This window comes from Sardina pilchardus, chromosome 3 (assembly GCF_963854185.1).
Source record: "Sardina pilchardus chromosome 3, fSarPil1.1, whole genome shotgun sequence".
NCBI lineage: Eukaryota > Metazoa > Chordata > Actinopteri > Clupeiformes > Clupeidae > Sardina > Sardina pilchardus.
The window spans coordinates 8,986,019-9,004,037 of record NC_084996.1 but is presented as its reverse complement, the minus strand read 5'-3'; the positions used below and the strand labels follow the sequence as shown (position 1 = coordinate 9,004,037).

The following is an 18,019-nucleotide window of genomic DNA, read 5'->3' as shown; positions in this document are numbered from 1 at the left end:
TGCTTCTCTCCCCTTCATCTTTGTTTCTCAGTGGGAGGCGCGAGATGTTCATTGGAGCAAACAGCTCTTTGGTCTTGTTTGTTTTCAAAGAATGACCACAAAGTATATCAAGGATGATTGCATCAAAGAGCAGTCTTTGCCCAAAGGTATTTGCCTCCTATCACCACTGATTACATTACTGTGTTTCATGAGTATCTCAATAAGATACTACAGCCAGATGGAGGTAGGGTAGTACTGTAATTTGAGTATTTTGGCAAAATGTAGGATTCTGGTTCAAACTCATATCTCTATCACACGACACAACAAGGAATGCTGTATCACTGGATACACAAACACACTCACACACACATTTTGAAAATACACATTTACTGCATTTCAAAGTAATACAGACATTTTATCTCAGCACAGTGTGGGGTTGACAAACGTTCAAAATAAAAAATAATTGACAAAAAAAAAGAAAAGAAAAAAAACATTTATCAACCCTCCTCCTGCTGCTGACTGGCCGAAAGGACAGCGGTTAGTGTTGAGAGACTAGAGTTAAAAGGCTAAAAGGGGTCAGAGTTCAGATGTGGCAATGCGCAATAGTCCCAGTGGTGGCCTAGAGCTTTTCCCTAAGGCCTTCATGCCTCTGTGTCGCGCAGGACTCTCCTCCTTTCTTCACAAGCGCTCAGCCTTCGTCCCACACCACACTCGGGGAGTCGCCCTGGTTTCTCCTAGGCCATCTCTTCTCTCAGCCAATCATGAGAGGTTAGCAATGTTGGCTAGGAAACGCTGGGCCCACCACTCTTCCAGATCAATGGGCACAAAATCTGCAAGACAGACCCGAGACATTTCATATATTTCCTCGTGTAACTTGAGTTTCAACAAAAATTAAAGATCATGTGTCATAGAATGCGAGAAAGGCAACATAAGCACAACCTGAGGGATGGGAAAGAGAGAGAGAGAGGGGGAGGAGGAGGCGATAGGAAGAGAGAAAGGAAGATAGAGTGTGATAAACTGAGTGAGACAGACAGAGAGAGAGAAAGAAAGAAAGAGAGAGAGAGAGAGAGAGCACATTCCCACCCAAGTCTAGTGAGATCTGTTGAAGCCTGTAAATCTCTAACAGGATAAGTTCTCAGGACAAACAGGGCTGACCTCGCTGCTCTGAAGTGTCTGTGAGAACTGAGGGAAGGGTGAGGAAGAGAGCAACAGCAGCAGTGAGGTGTCCCTTCAGCTTCGTCCACAATATGCCTTTTTCAAAGCAGGTGATTTACCAAATTCCTCAACTGCAGGTGAACATTAACTGCGACCAGCACACAGAGGGTAATGGCTTGGGTCAGGGCAGGACTGATTGACGCGATGAATTTCGCTGGTCCAATAGAGAACAACATTTTGTTTGCCAATGCCATGTTTCATCATACACCAGAGAAGCGCATACAAACTGTGATCATTCAAATTGACCAACACTGAAATGAGATGGGATCATGGGGACATTGAAATAAAGTGATCAGCACATTAACAGAGTCTCTGCATCATGTAAAGCTTTGAGTTAAGATACACTTCAGCAACCTGTTCCTGAATGCACTCATTGCCTTCCACTAATCGCACGGAATCTCACGCTGCACCCTCTCATCTGGATTAATGCACATTTATCCAGTTATGCAATTAAGGAACTGGAGCATTGGGTTGGCCATCTGACACCATTGAGTGGGGAGAGTGAGGAAGAGGACTCACTCTTCAGCTGGGGATTGGGAGTCTTCTCTGAGTACTGCACAGGTCCCAGACCTGCTCCTGGGTCCCCGGCAGCCACAGCATCTCCCAACTGCTGCTCCACCTCCTGCCAGGCTGCACGCACATACACACACACACACACACAAACATACAAAGCACACAGATAGTTAGTCAGAAACTTTCACAGCATACCACACAAAACCGACACACACATACAACCCTATACAAATTGTCAGTATAAAGCTGTCAAAACAGCTCTGCTTGCTAAAGAGTACCCTCTACTACAGTTCCATGGTTGCGGATTACAGTTCAGAAGTTTTCATTTTAAAAGTTGGCTCATGTACTGTGGAGAACACGGTCAGCTCTCTGAATGTGACTGCTTAGTGCTTACCTTCATATACAAACTTGACGTTCTCTTCATGAGAGGGGGTGAATCCTTCAGGTTGTGCATCTGCTTGTGGTGTAGTTTGTGTGTTGAGTTTCTTCTTGTTTAATCCATTAAACACAAGCTTGGGAGCAGGGGAGCTGGTGTATGGGAATTCAAATCAGTCTGTTAGTCCAGTCTGTTTAGCTGAACGCATAAAACTCAGATAAATATGCTGCTAGGTCAGTGGGAGTATATGTGACAAATTAATTTTCTGAAATGGTATATCTGATTCTCAAATAAAGAGATATTTATTTATTATTCACAAAGTAAATGTGTGAATGTATCTGTAAATGAAGAACTAACTTTATATTTTATCTCTTCTTCGCAAAAAAAAAAAAAAAAATGTGCCGTTTTAAGACCTTGAACCATTGGGCTTGCCATACTTTCTCTTACAAAACATGTATGATGACGAAATTACGAAAGTCTGGGATGCGACCACGGCTAAGTTAGGCAGCAAGGGGTGCAATGAAACAATCTAACGTTAATGATTACTGATAGCGTTCATACGCAATTACTTAAAATCGGTTTCAAGATCACTGCGCAAACTACAATCTCATGCACGTCGGATTTAAGATTTTATGAACTTTGCAAAAGTCTATCCTAGAAAACGTTATTGTCTGTTAGCGTTTGGCTAGCAGCTAGTTACCTTGTGAAGTTACCTGCAAAAATGTGACCGGGCACATATGTTTAATACAATCGTTAATTTCTGGTGTTAAACATCGCCCTACGCTTAAATACTTTGATATTGTTTTACTCGCTCAGAGTGTGAAATTAAAAGTGTCAACCTCTTAGTTAGCTACTGGCATGGCTAGCTAGAGCTAGCGCGATAACATTGAATCTAGAAGGTTATCTAATCTCTTCACTTAAATTTAGAGGATGTTTTAAGTCATCGATCAGTTTGTTTTCTTGCAAACAATTTTATTTCAAGGTCTTAATTCATTGTTTCACGTGTTAAGAAAGTGCAGAGCGTGCCGCGTAGCTAATGCAAACTCAGATTATTTGGCTAACCATTACACCTCGCCACTGTAACCTTGCCTTGTACAAGGTCACACCTTCCTTGCTCAGTGTCATTTAACATTCAGTAGGATACCGCTAAAAAAGTAACCATATGTGCAGAAAGTTAACAGGTGGCTTTTGCATGTTGGTTTCATGACCAACAACTTTTTGCATAGAGACTAACGTTACTCGTTCTGACCAAGCAAATGTCATTCTGCATTCGTAGCTTGAGTTAGCCGACTAGCAGCACGTTAGTAATCAGCAGCTTCCTACGAATACAACGTCAGTTACGTTAACCTTCTTATCGCTAGCCTCAAATTGGCTGAAGGCTGCATTATCCTGGAAAAATGGGAAGATAGACACATGGCGATAATGTAAAACGCATGCAGATGTCGCGTTTAGCTTCATGCCAAGAGCAGTAGGCTACATAACAGCAACACTGTAATCTTACCTCAGCAAATGAGCTAGCGATAGCATTGCTAACCACTGTTACTCACCTTGTCGTTGTCCAAGATGTTTGTTTGTGCTTGAAGTCGTTTATTTTGTTGTCAATCTGTTGTGTTGGACCTTAATAAATAAATACATTGTCACAACAAGCACACATGATAACACGTTTGAGTGTTTGAATGCAGGTATGGTAACGTTAGCTATTCCAACCCAGACAGAACTCAAACTTGCTCAACATTAGAAATGTGTCATAACTACACGAATACATTTTGATACTCTCATCTGGTGTGTACAATACAGTGTTGCCAAGGCGATGGAAACAGTCCAATATTAAGGCAAATTAAGTATGAATGCATGCCACCATATGAAAACTACATGCAATGGAATGACCATCCTGAGGTCAAGGAGCACACTCACCTGTTCTCCTCTGCGTAACAAGTTTGCTGGGACCCCTTGTAATTGTGTACATCATGTGCTGGAAAACTCTGTGCAAAATCCTGTGTGGCACTTTGAAAAGTGTCCAGGTACTTGCTTGATGTCAAAGTAGGTTACGCAGTAAAGACGATCAGGTAAAGGCACACAAATATTTCTTGAAATAAATGTATATCCTCGTGACAGTCCTTGGCACTCGCTTTCTCTGGTGGCAGCCACGGTGAAAATTGTATCTGGAATATTATGACGTGATGTCGTTTCTGCAAATTCGGAGTAGGCCAGTGGCTGTTTCTTAACTCTCAAACACAAGCAAACGAATGAAGCGTCTTCGCAATACCGGTGTAGGTCAGTCTAGGTTAAAAGCATGGACAGCTCCCGATAATGTTACCATATCACAGATTTGTAGAGATGTATACCCACTGGCTTGTGCCCGCAGAGCCTAGTGGAGGTAGATGAACTTGGACCCTTGGGACCTCTTGAGGACTGTAATGCCGACTTCTGATGAAACAGGTAGGCTATTCAGTAGCCTATTCAGTGGTTATCAAATGCTTCTCACACGCCGTCTAGAACTGGTCAGCTCCAGTGACGTAGCTACACGCCTCCCTTGACGTTTTAAAGGGACAGTGTGCATGTCAATGGATGATGCCATACCTTGTGCAACTTGCGACAAGACAGATTTCAAAATATGGAAATAATTAACACAGTCATGAAACATATGTCCAATGCGCCGACTAGGGGTTAGCGAAACTCCTCGTTTCCATCAGTAGACTAATGTTACCTAAGCATAATGCTCTTGAAACTGGTATAGCAATTTGCCTTGTGATGGTTAAATAATAACATATGACTCTTAATAGGTTAAATATATAACTCTTTTGCTGATAGGACGACACGCTGTTCCTATACATTTTCCCTGTGGCTCACCCTATTTCTCCTGACTTTGATAAATGGATGTTTAAAATATGTTTAAAGACCAAGTCTCCTACTCTGAACAGTAGGCCTATTAGGCAAAGACTGTTTATTAGGGTGTAGTAGGCTAAATGCAACTTCAACAGATGAAGGGCAATATTTGAATGAGCCTGACCAGACCCAGCATATTATGATATTTATTTATTACAGTAGATGTGTGTTAAATCAACATCTGCTGACCTTCCTAATCAATAGCCTAGTGTGTTCCAGTCACAACATCATACGCACTGGCACATGAAGTGAGATGTATATTCTTTTATTCATTTTTTTTAAATTTTTTATAATGCTATCAAGAAATTATCTAAAATCACACAGACAAGAACAATACCTATTTTTGAAGGTGGTGACATATCAAACCGTTAGCTAAAATTAATAAGTAGAGAGCCATTTCGCATGGCATGGCATGGCACTGCATCTGATCTCCATCTTTTTACTGCTTAATCAGGAAAGCGCAGACAAAGGAGCGCTTGCCACAGCATTTCGCATCATCAAACTTGCCAGATGCTGAAATATAAAACAGGTGGTGGATTAGTCATCCAAGCAGAATAGAAATGTTTTTTTTCCACAGACAGGTGGATCTAATGTTAAAAAAAGGCCTCTTACTGTGCCAGTTGATCTGGATGCAGTCAGCACTGCCGTTAGGTTCCCCGGGAACCCAGTTATGGTAATCCCACTTGGAGCCATCAGTCCATACAAAATCGTTAACCTTTGAAAGAGACAGTGTTATGCCTTAGCTAAACACAGTGTTCCTGAAATGATGTTCGTAAAATGGTGTTAAATGTACTAATTTTCTTACACAGGGCAGCCTGTATCCTCCAATCCAGGCCTCAGTGTGCCAGGATCCAGTCAGAATTGTCAGTTCATTGTTGGTTTTGTTATTATGGACAGATATAAGATGGCCATCCGCATGTTGTTTTCTGCACCTCAGCTGCAAGACACAGGAAGTTAATCTGATCTGATGTGAATCAGAAATGAGCTACTGTGACCTGACAAGGCAGGCTTTGAGCATGACCAAGAGGCACTCTACACTTACCTCAGCCTTACCAAATTCAAGTGGCTTATGGAAATGTCTGGCACAGTATGGGCCCACCATGTACCATATCTTGTATCCCTTAATAGGACATTCAGTCAAGTTGAGAGTAGGCTTGTGTATTTCTACATGACAGAACACAACTGATGAGCATTAAAATTTCACAAACAGATCCAAGCTGGCTAGTCATATATTCATTTAGGAGATGCTTCATAACAAGATAACATTCAGCTACAATGCAGAGGAGGCCTTAGCTAGGAATGACTACTGCATCTGTCAATCAAGGACTGAAAACGGAAAATAAAATAGAATAGAAAGTCAAAATAAACTACAAAATACAGTACATTAGCCACAATGTATCAAAATGAAATACTATATGTTTGTATTTTGAAAGTGCTAAAAATACTCGTGGAACATGATATCACTTTGCAAACATTCCATATCTGTCTATTTAATCTATTCCTTCATCAGTACACTGACTGTTGATTTAGCAACAGGTTTTCTCTGCCTACAAGACATGCCATAAACTGCAAATAGTCAACAGATCAACCTGCCTGTTACATCTCATCGCCGAATAGCGTATCAGAGATGGACTCAAAATGTCACAACTGAACTTGTCAAGCAATACAAAGTGAAGACAAGTCTCTTACGTCGTCAATGGATGCCCAGATTGATGTTGCAGGGTAACCCAACCACATAACCGGTTCCATGTGTTCTGATTAGAGGACTAAAGTTCTCCAGAAACTTGAGGTTGGTATGAGAAGGAGTGTATTGTGTGTGTGAGCAACTTGCACTGGATCATCTTGCACTGGATCATCTTCCTCAATATTATGATTAGTGTGATCAGTGATCAATATTAAGTCTGGGGAAATTACTAAGTCAGCACCAGTCAGAGGCTATATTGATTGTTTTGCACTTTTATGTCATCACATCACCAAAAATAGGCTATTGGTTTTGCCAAAAATATGTGCCAGTATTTTCAAACTACATTAATAGACACCCATACAGTTTTGCTACAAAATAGGATCATTTGTATTTGACGCTCAACCCATACAAATTTGATTTTGTAATTTGAAATATGTAATACATGTATCACAAATATATACTGCCCATCCCTGGGAGTAGACTTTTTGGTTCAGGATATGAAGCAAAATATAGGTTGTAGGAACATGTAAGGGTTGCACAGCAACCGTTTTTTAAAATTATTATTATATTTTCGAGGGCTGAGAACCAAAGGGGCATAAGTGACAGTTCACCAACTTTACAGGAGAGCCAAAACAAATCTAACTGCTTCTATATGTTCACAGTTAAAGACCTTTGGGTTTTGTTCAATAACTTTATATTTATAAATATTTCACTTTTATCATTTTGTCAGCTAGAAAGAGGTCATCAGCCCTCGTTTTAATAATGGTTTTATATGAAAATGTGTTCCAAATGTTCCAAATGGCTCCAAACTGTACAAGTTCACTGTACAAGTTTCATCCCTTTATGAAGAAATTTGACTTTATTCTCACATATGACTTGTAGTATAAAAGTTAGGTAAAACTGCAAATGTGCCATTTTGGCCATTTACCTATGCACAGATAATTCCAATTTTGACAACGTTCCACCGCTTGGTAGTGATTTCATGGACTGAATACAACACAAATAATTTATGCTGCAGTTCGGTTTGGGTTGAGTGATTTTCTCACAGATCACTGCCTAGACCAGTGTTTCCCAAACGTTTTCCCTTGAAGGCTCCCTTGCCTGTGTCCAAGACTAGCCAGGGCCCCCTACACGAACTATACCCGCATACACACACAAGACATTGTTTCATTCAACAATTAGGGTCTGGGGATGAATTACCAACACCCTGAAGGTTGCTTACACAAGTTCAGAGGTCAGAGGTAATAAATAGCTACACATTTAATGTGCACAAATGTAATTGACAACCTCAGCCCAGGAAACATTGTGCAGACCCCCTGCAATCCCTGGCGGCCCCTATGGAGTCTCCGGATTGGAAACCACTGGCTAGACGATTAACAGCGTTCCTTTAAAATTTACATTTTCTTTTACATGTTGATTTATGGGAGGTGCGCAATAGCAGAAGCTCCCCCCCCCCCCCCCCCTGAGATCTTAAATCAAAGCACCTAAAATATCAAAACTTTAAGTCTTGAATACACTGTGCCTTAATTCAGAGATTTCAAAGTAGGCAATAGACTACACTGCTCAAAAGAAATTAAAGGAACACTTTGAAAACACATCAGATACATCATGCTGGATATCTATGCTGAAACGCCCACTGCACCAGTACAGGGTCAGAACATTTCATCCCGATACCTATCAGTGAGGGTGCCGTTGTCTTGCCCACAGAGGTCTGTGCATCCTTCAAAGGGTATGCCTCCCCAGACCATCACTGAGCAACCACCAAACCGGTCATGCTGAATGATGTTGCAGGCAGCATCATGTTCTCCACAACATCTCCAGACCCTTTCATGCCTGTCACATGTGCTCAGGTTGAACCTGCTCTCATCTGTAAAAATCACAGGGCGCTAGTGGTGGACCTGCCAATTTTGTATTCTATGGCCAATATCAATTGAGCTCCACGGTGCTGGGCAGTGAGCACAGGTCCCTCTAGAGGCCATCAGGGCCCTCAGGCCACCTTCATGAAGTCTGTTTCTGACATTGTTGCAGAGACATTCACACCAGTGACTTGCTGGAGATCATTCTGTGGGGCTCTAGCAGGTCTTCTACTGTTCCCTCTTGCATAAAGCAGCAGATACTGGTCCTTCTACTGGGTTAAGAACCTTCTACCCTGCCCTGCTCTCCTAGAGCAACTGCCTATCTCATGGAATCTCTTCCATGCTCTTGAGACCATGCTGGGAGACACAGCAATCTTTCTGACTATGGAACATATTGGTGTGCATTCTGGAAGAGTTGGACTGTCTGTGAGAAAGTGGTTTTGTTCTAAGTCGTCTGAGTCTGAGTCTATAAGCTATATGAATAGGATTTGTTGGAATGAAACCTTGTGGGTCATTGTCAGGGTCAATTTTCTGCATGGGTTGTATAGTCCTTTACTACACTTCTGAGCACACAAGGCATTTAGGTTTATTATGCTGTTATAAGCTGCTAACCTGCTGCTGTGTCAAATCTGGCCCACTGGGTATCGTCCCCTTAGAAGGCCTACTTTTTTGTCAAAATTAACACAAGTGAGGTGAGGACATTAGGTGGACATTATATCTAAAGATATGTGTTCTGCTTATCATATAACTCTATGGTATTGTAAGACTTTGAAGATAAATATCTCAGAACTACTCAAAATGTAAATAGAACCTTATAATTCTGGGTACAGTGTATCTTTGACACTCCTGGTCTGTAGTATTCTCAAGCCATCAGACTTACTGTTTGGCCTGAGACCAGGGCTGTACACTGCGAGCAGGTCGTCGCAAAAACGAGTAAAAATATATTAGTGCGAATATAAAAAAATAATTACTCGCACACGTGCGAGTGCTGATTTCAACCCTTTCATTCGCATTTTGCTCCTATCCACACCAATTTTCTCGCATTTGTATACAAATTTCAGAGTTGACAACTCTTCCGCACCTGGCTAGACACTCGCTTTCAGCATCAACCTCGCGCGCTCTCACACACAGGCAAGAAATGTCACTCCAAATCCATTCTTCTTTTTCTTCAATCTGTTCGTTATCAGTTGGTGACTATATGTAGCAATTACCGGTGAAACGGTAAACCATGACAAAACTGTTGACTATAACAATTACCGTGTTCATTTAAAATATTATTATTATCACGGTTGATAGGCTTAAAACGGTGTGGAAACCGTGCGTTAATTCCTCCCAGCTTCACCCGAGCCTGCACTTGACATAGGCCTGGCAAACTTCTATGAAACAAAAATGGTATCCTACTGATTCTGTTGTCTAAATGATGTATTTAACCACAATTCGGTGTATCTGCTTTTAAGGTGGAACATTTTCATCGCAAATGTGCGCTGTATATAGCCTAGCCACTCTGCGTCTTTTTATGGCTACGTTCACATTAAATCAATTCCACCAACGTTATCAGGAGAATACCGTGACGCTTTATTTTGAGCACTGGTTGTCACTCACTGGATATAACAGATATAGGCTACCAAACTCCAAGACAAGTCATGGCAGAGTAAGTTAAGCACCCAGCCAATTAAACATGATCAAGGAAAAAGTGAACAGACAACTCACAATGCCATGCCACGGTAGGCTACCTAAATCATTGATGTTAACATTGCTGGCACTCATCTTTTCTATTACACCGGAAATATTTGTCTTTACCGTTGTTAGTTTTTTGAACATTCATGTTATTTAATGAAAACATGTATCCTTGAACTATGCCTGACTATCCTAATCCTAAAGAATTAAACTTAATTATGTTCACGTAGGCTACGGTAGCTACTTCCTAAAGTGACAGGCACTCAATTACACCTACACACCACCCCTGTTATATCATTAAAGACAAGTGTAATCAATATGAAGTATTCAAATTACTTTGAATTTTAAGTAATTATGCAGATCCTATAATGCTATGAATTGTTAAATAAATGTATACAAATTCTGAATTCAAAATATGAGATAGAAACCAGACAAGCCATTTTCTGTGTGTATGGAGGGTTTGAGCAGAGACTAGGATTGCCACTGCTGTGAATGATCTGTATCCTGCTTAAGGCAATAAGGTTTTCAATGAATTTTCATAGTGCTCCTAATTTTTTTTCTGTGCCCCTAATTTTTTTCATTTAGGAGCACCTATGCTCCTAATGAAAAAGCTAAGCGTAGCCCTGCCTCAGACTAACATCTACATTTATCCACTGACAATGTCCTTAGAGCTCAAGGGCAATGCATAGGAGTTGAACCCACAACTTTTCTGGCACCAGCCTGGCTTTTCAAACACTGTGTCATGAGAGATCACCAAGTGTGTCGTGGAAAGTTACCGTATCTGATTTCACTTCATTGGTCCAAAAAGATAATCTTAGTCAAATAATTGTTTAATCATACTGCATTGAGCATCTGGCTGTGCTGTTGTCAATGAAATGAAATTAGTCTTGGATGAAACTATTTGGCTATTGGTCTCACCAAATATTCTAGTTGGTTTGACTGAGTCCAGTGGTCCTAGAAGTATACAGTATGTTATCTAAATTATGACCCATTTTCAGAGAACTGAATTTAATTATATGCAACAGCTTGACATTGAGATTGGTCACCTTATCAATTGAATGCCTTCCAAAACTCATCTTTTAAGTGATAATTAAATATCACAGAAGTTAATAAGTGGTAGGCCTATTAATTCATTTAATTAATTTGTTTTGCACTGATGATGTGGACTCAAACAATTTTGGACTTGGTCTTGTCTTGGACTCGGCAAATGTGGTCTTGACTACTGTATTGAATACTTTATTTATTAATAGACAGAAGAAGAAGAACATAAAAGAAGTATTTACCTCTGGCACACAGGACAGGAATGCCAAGAGTCATCATTAGCATCAGTCTGAAAATCTTCATTTTCTCTGGGTAGGTGTGACTCCTTTTGGAATGTAAGGGGTATAACCTTTTAATACCACCATTAACAGCACTTTCTTTAAGGATGTTAAATACATTTGAAATAAATGATGAATTACAGACAATATTTTATATTGCGCCTACCTTAGAATCCCTGGGTCTGAGTTTGACAAAATGACAACATACAAGAAAAGAAATAAAAATGGTAATGTGTTCTTTTTGAGATCGCCTGAACAATATAATATAATTTAAGACCTACCCCAATGTGTTCAACGAATCACATTCTTTTTAATTAAAGCCTGATGAACATGTCTCCTAAAAAGGAATACATTTGACAGTTTTGATGATCATTGGTCGAACCATGCACTCCTCTCACCCACAGCCTTTGTCTCACTTCACACCTCATTATCTCACTTCAACTGTTCACAGAAAAGGGTTTGACATGTTTGCATAGAAAGGTTTGATATGTGCTGGGGACAGAGATGCATTCGAAAGAGCGTTCAGAAGTGACGGGTGTCACATTAATTTTTTCCCTCTGTGTCGCAGATGTTTTGTGCCTAATTTAAATCAATATACAGAAATATGATGATGTCCGAGTCCTACACGTGTTATGAAGAAAATAAGCCTTGAGTTTTCAAAAAGCATATGACCCATGTTCTACTTTTCCACGTACCATGTTGACAATGTGACATGACGTGTGGTGATATCAGACTCAGAGACAGCTACGAAAGGAAATAGGCCTGGCCTATGTGTTGAAGTTCAGAGGGCTAATGTGTGGCTAAAGCAAACATATTGCACTGATGAATGCTATATCACACACTCTGGAGTTAGTAGTTCCTTTAATTAGCTTTATGATGACAGCTCTTTTTTGTGCTATGTTTGGTCCTATAAATAATGGTAAGACTTTGTCTAGGGCAGACTTGTTGCTCCATGCTTGCCTAGAATGCTTGTGTGTTTGTAACCTGTCTCCGGCATCTTGAATAAAGCTTTGTACTCTGCAGTATACAGTCATCTTGTCTGTGTGGTACTTTTTGCATCTTTGTGGATTAATACTGTATTTCTTACCACAGCGGCATGTTTTTTGAATGGTTGTGTCTGGCTCTGCAATCCCCTGTCCTGACTACAGGGGCGTACATTGTCATACATACACCTTGTCTTGTCATTGTGGTTTCTGAGAAAGTGCTGGTGCTGTTAGGTGTGTATACTGTATGTGAGTGACCTTACTCTCTCTGTCTGCCTGTCCTGTGTGTGTGTGTGTGTGTGTGTGTGTGTGTGTGTGTTGACAGGTTCAAACATGTGGTGTCTAATGCTAGCCAGTAACATGTTATGCTGTTAGGTGTGTGTGCATGTGTGAGTCTTTGGGTTTTGTAACCACCTCCCAAAATCACCAGCAGGGGTCTGTCTTTGACCTTAACCGACCTTAACTCCCTCTCTCTCTTTCTCTTTGTGTATGTGTTTATACATATTAATACACACACACATGCACACACATCTTCACTGGGCAACACACATGCCCCATCTTCACTGGGCAACTTCATCAACTTCACCAAAGTAAGTGGTGGATGGAAATGTCTAGTCCAATATGGCCCCCATCTTCAACCATAACATGAAGCCTTGAACTTGACATCTTGTATTACAGAGCAACTGAAGAACTCGAGGCTCTTCATGCTGTTCAGGCAGATGTACATCAGACCAGCAACAATAAATCGATGAATGGACTTTTAGCCATTTGATTAATAGTCAACTATCTAGGTGATTTTTCAATCTGTTTGAAAGGGGAAAAGGTCAAGCTTCAACCAGCTTCTTAAAGGTGATTTTCCCCCTCTGGTTCAGCCCTTCTGTTCTTTGTAGTAAACTGAATAATTGCACAGAAATTAGCATCATCGTCATAACACCATCTGCATGGCTTCATTTCGTCACTCAGAGGGTATTTAAGCAGTGTGAGAGGACACCAGTTCAAACCAGATCCTGCATCCCTGCCAGCAAACACAGAGTGTAAGGTACGCTTTTGCTTTTTCATGTCAGATATTGTCAGCTGTCATTACAGAGTTGAATACCTCATATTTATTATTTACCTTTATGAGCTGGGGATTTGCAGCCTCCGTTGTCACTGGTAATTTCTCAGAATATTTACTCAAATTTGAAATGTTGTTCCATTTGTCCTAGCAATTAGTGAAATTTCACAATGCTGTGCGGTTCAAGTGCAATTCAAATTTCACAACAAGGTGCTGTAATGTGATAGAGCTGACTGTGATTTCACAGTAAATGTTTCAGTACAGTAATTTATTGTGAAATAATACTGTAAGGTATTGTGAAATCACAGTAATATTTAACAGTGTAAATAGTGCGCTCATTTGACTAAATTGTGTTCTCAATTTACTAAATCATGCACATGATTTACTCAATTGAACACTTTCTTTTTAGTAAAATGAGCGCACAATTTAGTAAAATGAGTGCACTTTTTCTGAACACCAAAAAAATATCTTGCAATGACCCCTCCATTCACAAGGCAACTGAGCTGATGAGTTCATGTAGCTCTGTGTTGTTTCAGTTGTCCTAGTGGTAACTGCACAGTAAAAAAAGGACATGGAACCAAAAAGTCAAGTGTGCACACACACACACACACACACACACACACACACACACACACACACACACACACACACACACACACATAAAAAAAAAAAAAAAAATCAATATGTGTCTACGCGTGGGTAAAGGGTGTTAAACTACTCCCAGGGTGTCTGCACATTTTTGATCAACACATTTCTTTCATTCCGCCCAGATGAAATTTAATGCCGCCCTGATGAAATGTAATGTCACTCTTCGAAAATGAGCAAAATGTAATACATTTCAAGACTTCTGATGCATTGGTTCACATTTGGGTTTACAAATGCACAAATGTTGTGGATGTGCAGATGAACACTGATGTGCGAAGGTGTTTTGCCTCAACCGTTGCAGTGCATTTGGGGCGAAAGTGTTGAGGGCATGACACTTGATAGTTGTGATGCACAGGATAGGATTTGTGCACCTGTAACAAGGATTTCTGAAACCGTAGCTCCTATTTTGTGTTAACAACGAATGAAAAAAATATGTACCACTTCAAATTTACGGTTACACATTTAGTGACTTTTACCTTTATAAAAAACTGGCAAAAAGGAAAAGAGGTTTTTTTCACAGTTACTAAACCACAAAACGTGAAAAAACTCATGTTGTCTTTCAAACACAATTACATTGAACTGACATATTTTGCCACAGCAATGAATTTATCCAACAGGATAATTGTAATATCAATGCGAAGCACCTACTGAACCAGTAAGACAAATGAAGACATGGGATGCCTTTGTCATCATTTTCATTGTGTTCCCATGAGCCTTGGCAAGAACACTGAGATAATCGTGCAGCTAACAGTGTTGCCGAAAGTTTTCACATGAATTTTCTTCAGGAGGGTTATGCTTAGAGACCAGTAGAATTTAGAGCTGAGCTGTAGCTTATGCTTTGTTCCCACTGTGAGTGCACCATGAGTGCACGAGCATGCACAACATATCAGTGGTGTGTGTGTGTTTGTGTTTGTACACTTGACTTTTGGTTCCATATACAGTACTTTTAACCAACTAATTTCTACCCTAAAACAATATTTTATTAATTTATCTAAATTATGTTTAAGCAAAATTCACCACAAAAGCAATCAGCCAGTAGGCCCAAGAGAACTGTCAATATTCAGTTTCTCAGCCTAGTTACTTCTCATGAAATCATGTATTTAAAGGCCAGACTGAGACGTTCTTTAATAACATGCATGTTTGTCTTTTTTAAAAAAAAAAAAGAAAAAAAAAACAGGTGCTCAAACTAGCAGGTAGCCATGTTGCTGCCAACCACCACTGTCCTGGCAGGGGTCCTTCTACTCCTGCCCCAACCCTCTCTGTTGTCATGCATATCTGCCACAAAAGGGAGCTGCCGCAGAGCAAAAATTGCCTCAGGAACCACCCTGGCTGGGGATGGTTTTGATATCACCACAATGCAACGCAAGGGAGCTGTTATCAACATGAGAACCTTTCTAGCTGAAAATGGATCCTGCACCCTCTGTAAGAACCCCTACAATAATTCAATGCAGAAAATTCCTAAATCTGTTATCAACTGGAAGCCCTTGCATAACTGCAGGATGGCAATCCAGAGCAAATCGCTGGAGTCCGCCCTGTCAGTGGCTAATCATGTTAGTGAGAGTGTGGAGAACAACTGGATGATTGATTTAGGTTTAAATAGGAGCAATCTAGGCTCAGTGTCCCTTGCTGGGACCCATGCAAGACTGACGACGACTGCCATGGAAAAGAGTAAGCAGGACCGCTTCACCTATGTGAGCCATTCAGTAGAGTGTGGATTTTACAAGTAGGTCAACAGAGCATTCATTTCAAACACACAAACACATCATGTGAATAAAGTAGGCAGGTGAATAAGTGGATGATAGATGTGTGTGTGTGTGTGTGTGTGTGTGTGTGTGTGTGTGTGTGTGTGTGTGTTTTAATAGACTTCAAAATTCACAAAAAATAATTTTCAACGGATATGTGTGTGTGTGCTTTAAAACCTCTCCACCTCAGGTACATGATTTCTAGCAATCCAAAACTGAAGAAAGATTTCAAACAAGCCTTGGATAAACTCCCCCACATCTACAGCCCCAGTAATAAAACTAGCTTTGATTCTTTCATTGGCACATATGGTACTCATTTCCTGAAAGAGGTATGGGAACAAGACTACTAGCTGGCATCTGTGACAGAATCATCATGTCCTTTAAAACCTACCATTGCCACAACATAGCACTACAATGAAATATCAATATTGTTCAGTTAAGTGTTTGGCCAAGATATAAGTGTGATCTCCCAAATGGCTTTGTTCTACAGGTGCAGGCTGGCGGGAAAGTGCAGTCCTTGACCAGCATCAGGGAGTGCAAGGCTTCTCTTATGGGTCTGAATGCTGATGAGGTCAAGATGTGCCTGACTGTTGAAGCTTCTGCAAAAATCAAACAAAAGGCGGATTTTGACCTCGGCGCAGAAAAAAAGTTTTGTAGTGGACAGAAAAAGAAATTGCAGGGAGGACGCAGCTTCTCAGAAAAGTTTCGTGAGAGGTGAGTCAGGTGATGGGAAACAAAATGTACATAAACATCCCCCGGATGTCCATAAGTCTACTCACTCTCGACTGCGTGACACCTGCTGCTGCTGTAGTTTTACTGTAAATTAAAGGCATGTTTCTGTATCATACATTGTATATTTTTAGCCAGCAATATTGCTGGTTCCACGTGGGAAAGGGTTATGTGGGTGTTGCAGCAGTTACATACAGTACAATTCTTCTAAGTCTAAACTTCACATCTACATGTACTGTATTTGACATCTTTCAATATTTTTTTTTCAAAGGACCACACAAATCAGTGGTGGGAAAGCCACAGGGAGTGAGCTCCTTTTTTCTTCAGATACATCTGCTTATAAAAGGTGGATTGCGGATCTACCAGACAACCCAGATGTGATCTCCTACACATTGATGCCCCTTCACCAGCTGGTTTCATCTCCACAGGTTAAGAAAGGATTGAAGCAAGCCATCCGAGACTACATCCTCATCAAGGGCCTGAAGAGAACATGCTCTGACCGGTGCAACATTGGAAGGAGAACCAACTCAGGGTCCTGTGCCTGCCACTGTCAAAGTCACAAGGGGTTAGGAACCAACTGCTGTCCAACATGCTATGGCCAAGCTAGGGTTATTTTGACCATCATAAAAGGGGAAGATTTGTATGGAGATACTAGCTCTGGCGGTGCCACCGATGGGTATGTGAAGGTTTTTGATAAGAACAACATACTGCTTGGCAAGACACCCATGATTACTGACAACAACTCTCCTATCTGGAACTATCAGTTCAACATTGGTGACATGATTTTGTCTGCAGACAGCAAACTCAAGATTGAAGTGTGGGATGAGGACAACCGGTACGATGACCTCCTTGGAACGTGCTACGCTAAACTTCGTTCAGATAACCGGGAGATAGTGGTCTGCCCTCTTAGCTACGGTCGGATTTTTTACCAGGTTAAGGTGACCTGCGGTCCAAGTCTGAAAGGCCCATCTTGCGCCACATACAAGAGCTCTCCCATGAGCAGTCTGCTGGAGACACTGTATGTGTCTCGTCATGCCCGTCCCATTCCCAGGCACATGCTATTCCAAATGGGAATGAGGCTGGATAGGCAGGCATTCAATTACACGCTCACGGGCCAAAGCTCAGCTCAGAATGGTGGCAAAGCCGATCGACTCTAAGTTACCAAGCACAAATTGGTCAGGATTTTGATACAGTTTGTTATAGCTTATCGAGTTGAAGCCTTATTCAGTTAGATCAGTTTACTTTACTAACCAGTTATATGTGTGTTATCAGCAAGAAATCAAAAAGACAAAAAAAAAACACTTACTAATGAATAAAGCATTTGAATGCAAGCAATAAACTGAAGTCTTTTGCCATTTGTT

At 40.8% G+C, this 18,019-nt stretch overlaps 3 protein-coding genes across 3 annotated transcripts; 1 reads left to right on the top strand and 2 right to left on the bottom strand.

Annotated features, from left to right (window-relative positions):
• Window positions 1–349: 349 nt before the first annotated feature.
• Window positions 350–4,550, bottom strand: LOC134076540 (MAPK regulated corepressor interacting protein 2-like). Its single transcript, XM_062531650.1, has 5 exons — window positions 3,998–4,550; window positions 3,631–3,700; window positions 2,102–2,235; window positions 1,714–1,824; window positions 350–809 (listed from the first exon to the last, which is right to left on the bottom strand). Exons 1-5 carry the CDS (start codon window positions 4,050–4,052, stop codon window positions 739–741), a joined length of 441 nt encoding a protein of 146 aa, XP_062387634.1. The 5' UTR covers window positions 4,053–4,550; the 3' UTR covers window positions 350–738.
• A 674-nt stretch (window positions 4,551–5,224) lies between these two features.
• Window positions 5,225–11,731, bottom strand: LOC134076069 (lectin-like). The gene is made up of 6 exons (XM_062531074.1): window positions 11,672–11,731; window positions 11,470–11,552; window positions 6,012–6,133; window positions 5,775–5,906; window positions 5,582–5,684; window positions 5,225–5,482 (listed from the first exon to the last, which is right to left on the bottom strand). Exons 2-6 carry the CDS (start codon window positions 11,528–11,530, stop codon window positions 5,409–5,411), a joined length of 492 nt encoding a protein of 163 aa, XP_062387058.1. The 5' UTR covers window positions 11,531–11,552; window positions 11,672–11,731; the 3' UTR covers window positions 5,225–5,408.
• Window positions 11,732–15,351: 3,620 nt separating this feature from the next.
• LOC134076068 (perforin-1-like) lies at window positions 15,352–17,952 on the top strand. Its single transcript, XM_062531073.1, has 4 exons — window positions 15,352–15,910; window positions 16,120–16,258; window positions 16,420–16,643; window positions 16,930–17,952. The coding sequence occupies exons 1-4, from the start codon at window positions 15,387–15,389 to the stop codon at window positions 17,813–17,815; spliced, it is 1,773 nt and encodes a 590-aa protein (XP_062387057.1). The 5' UTR covers window positions 15,352–15,386; the 3' UTR covers window positions 17,816–17,952.
• The last annotated feature ends 67 nt before the right edge of the window (window positions 17,953–18,019 follow it).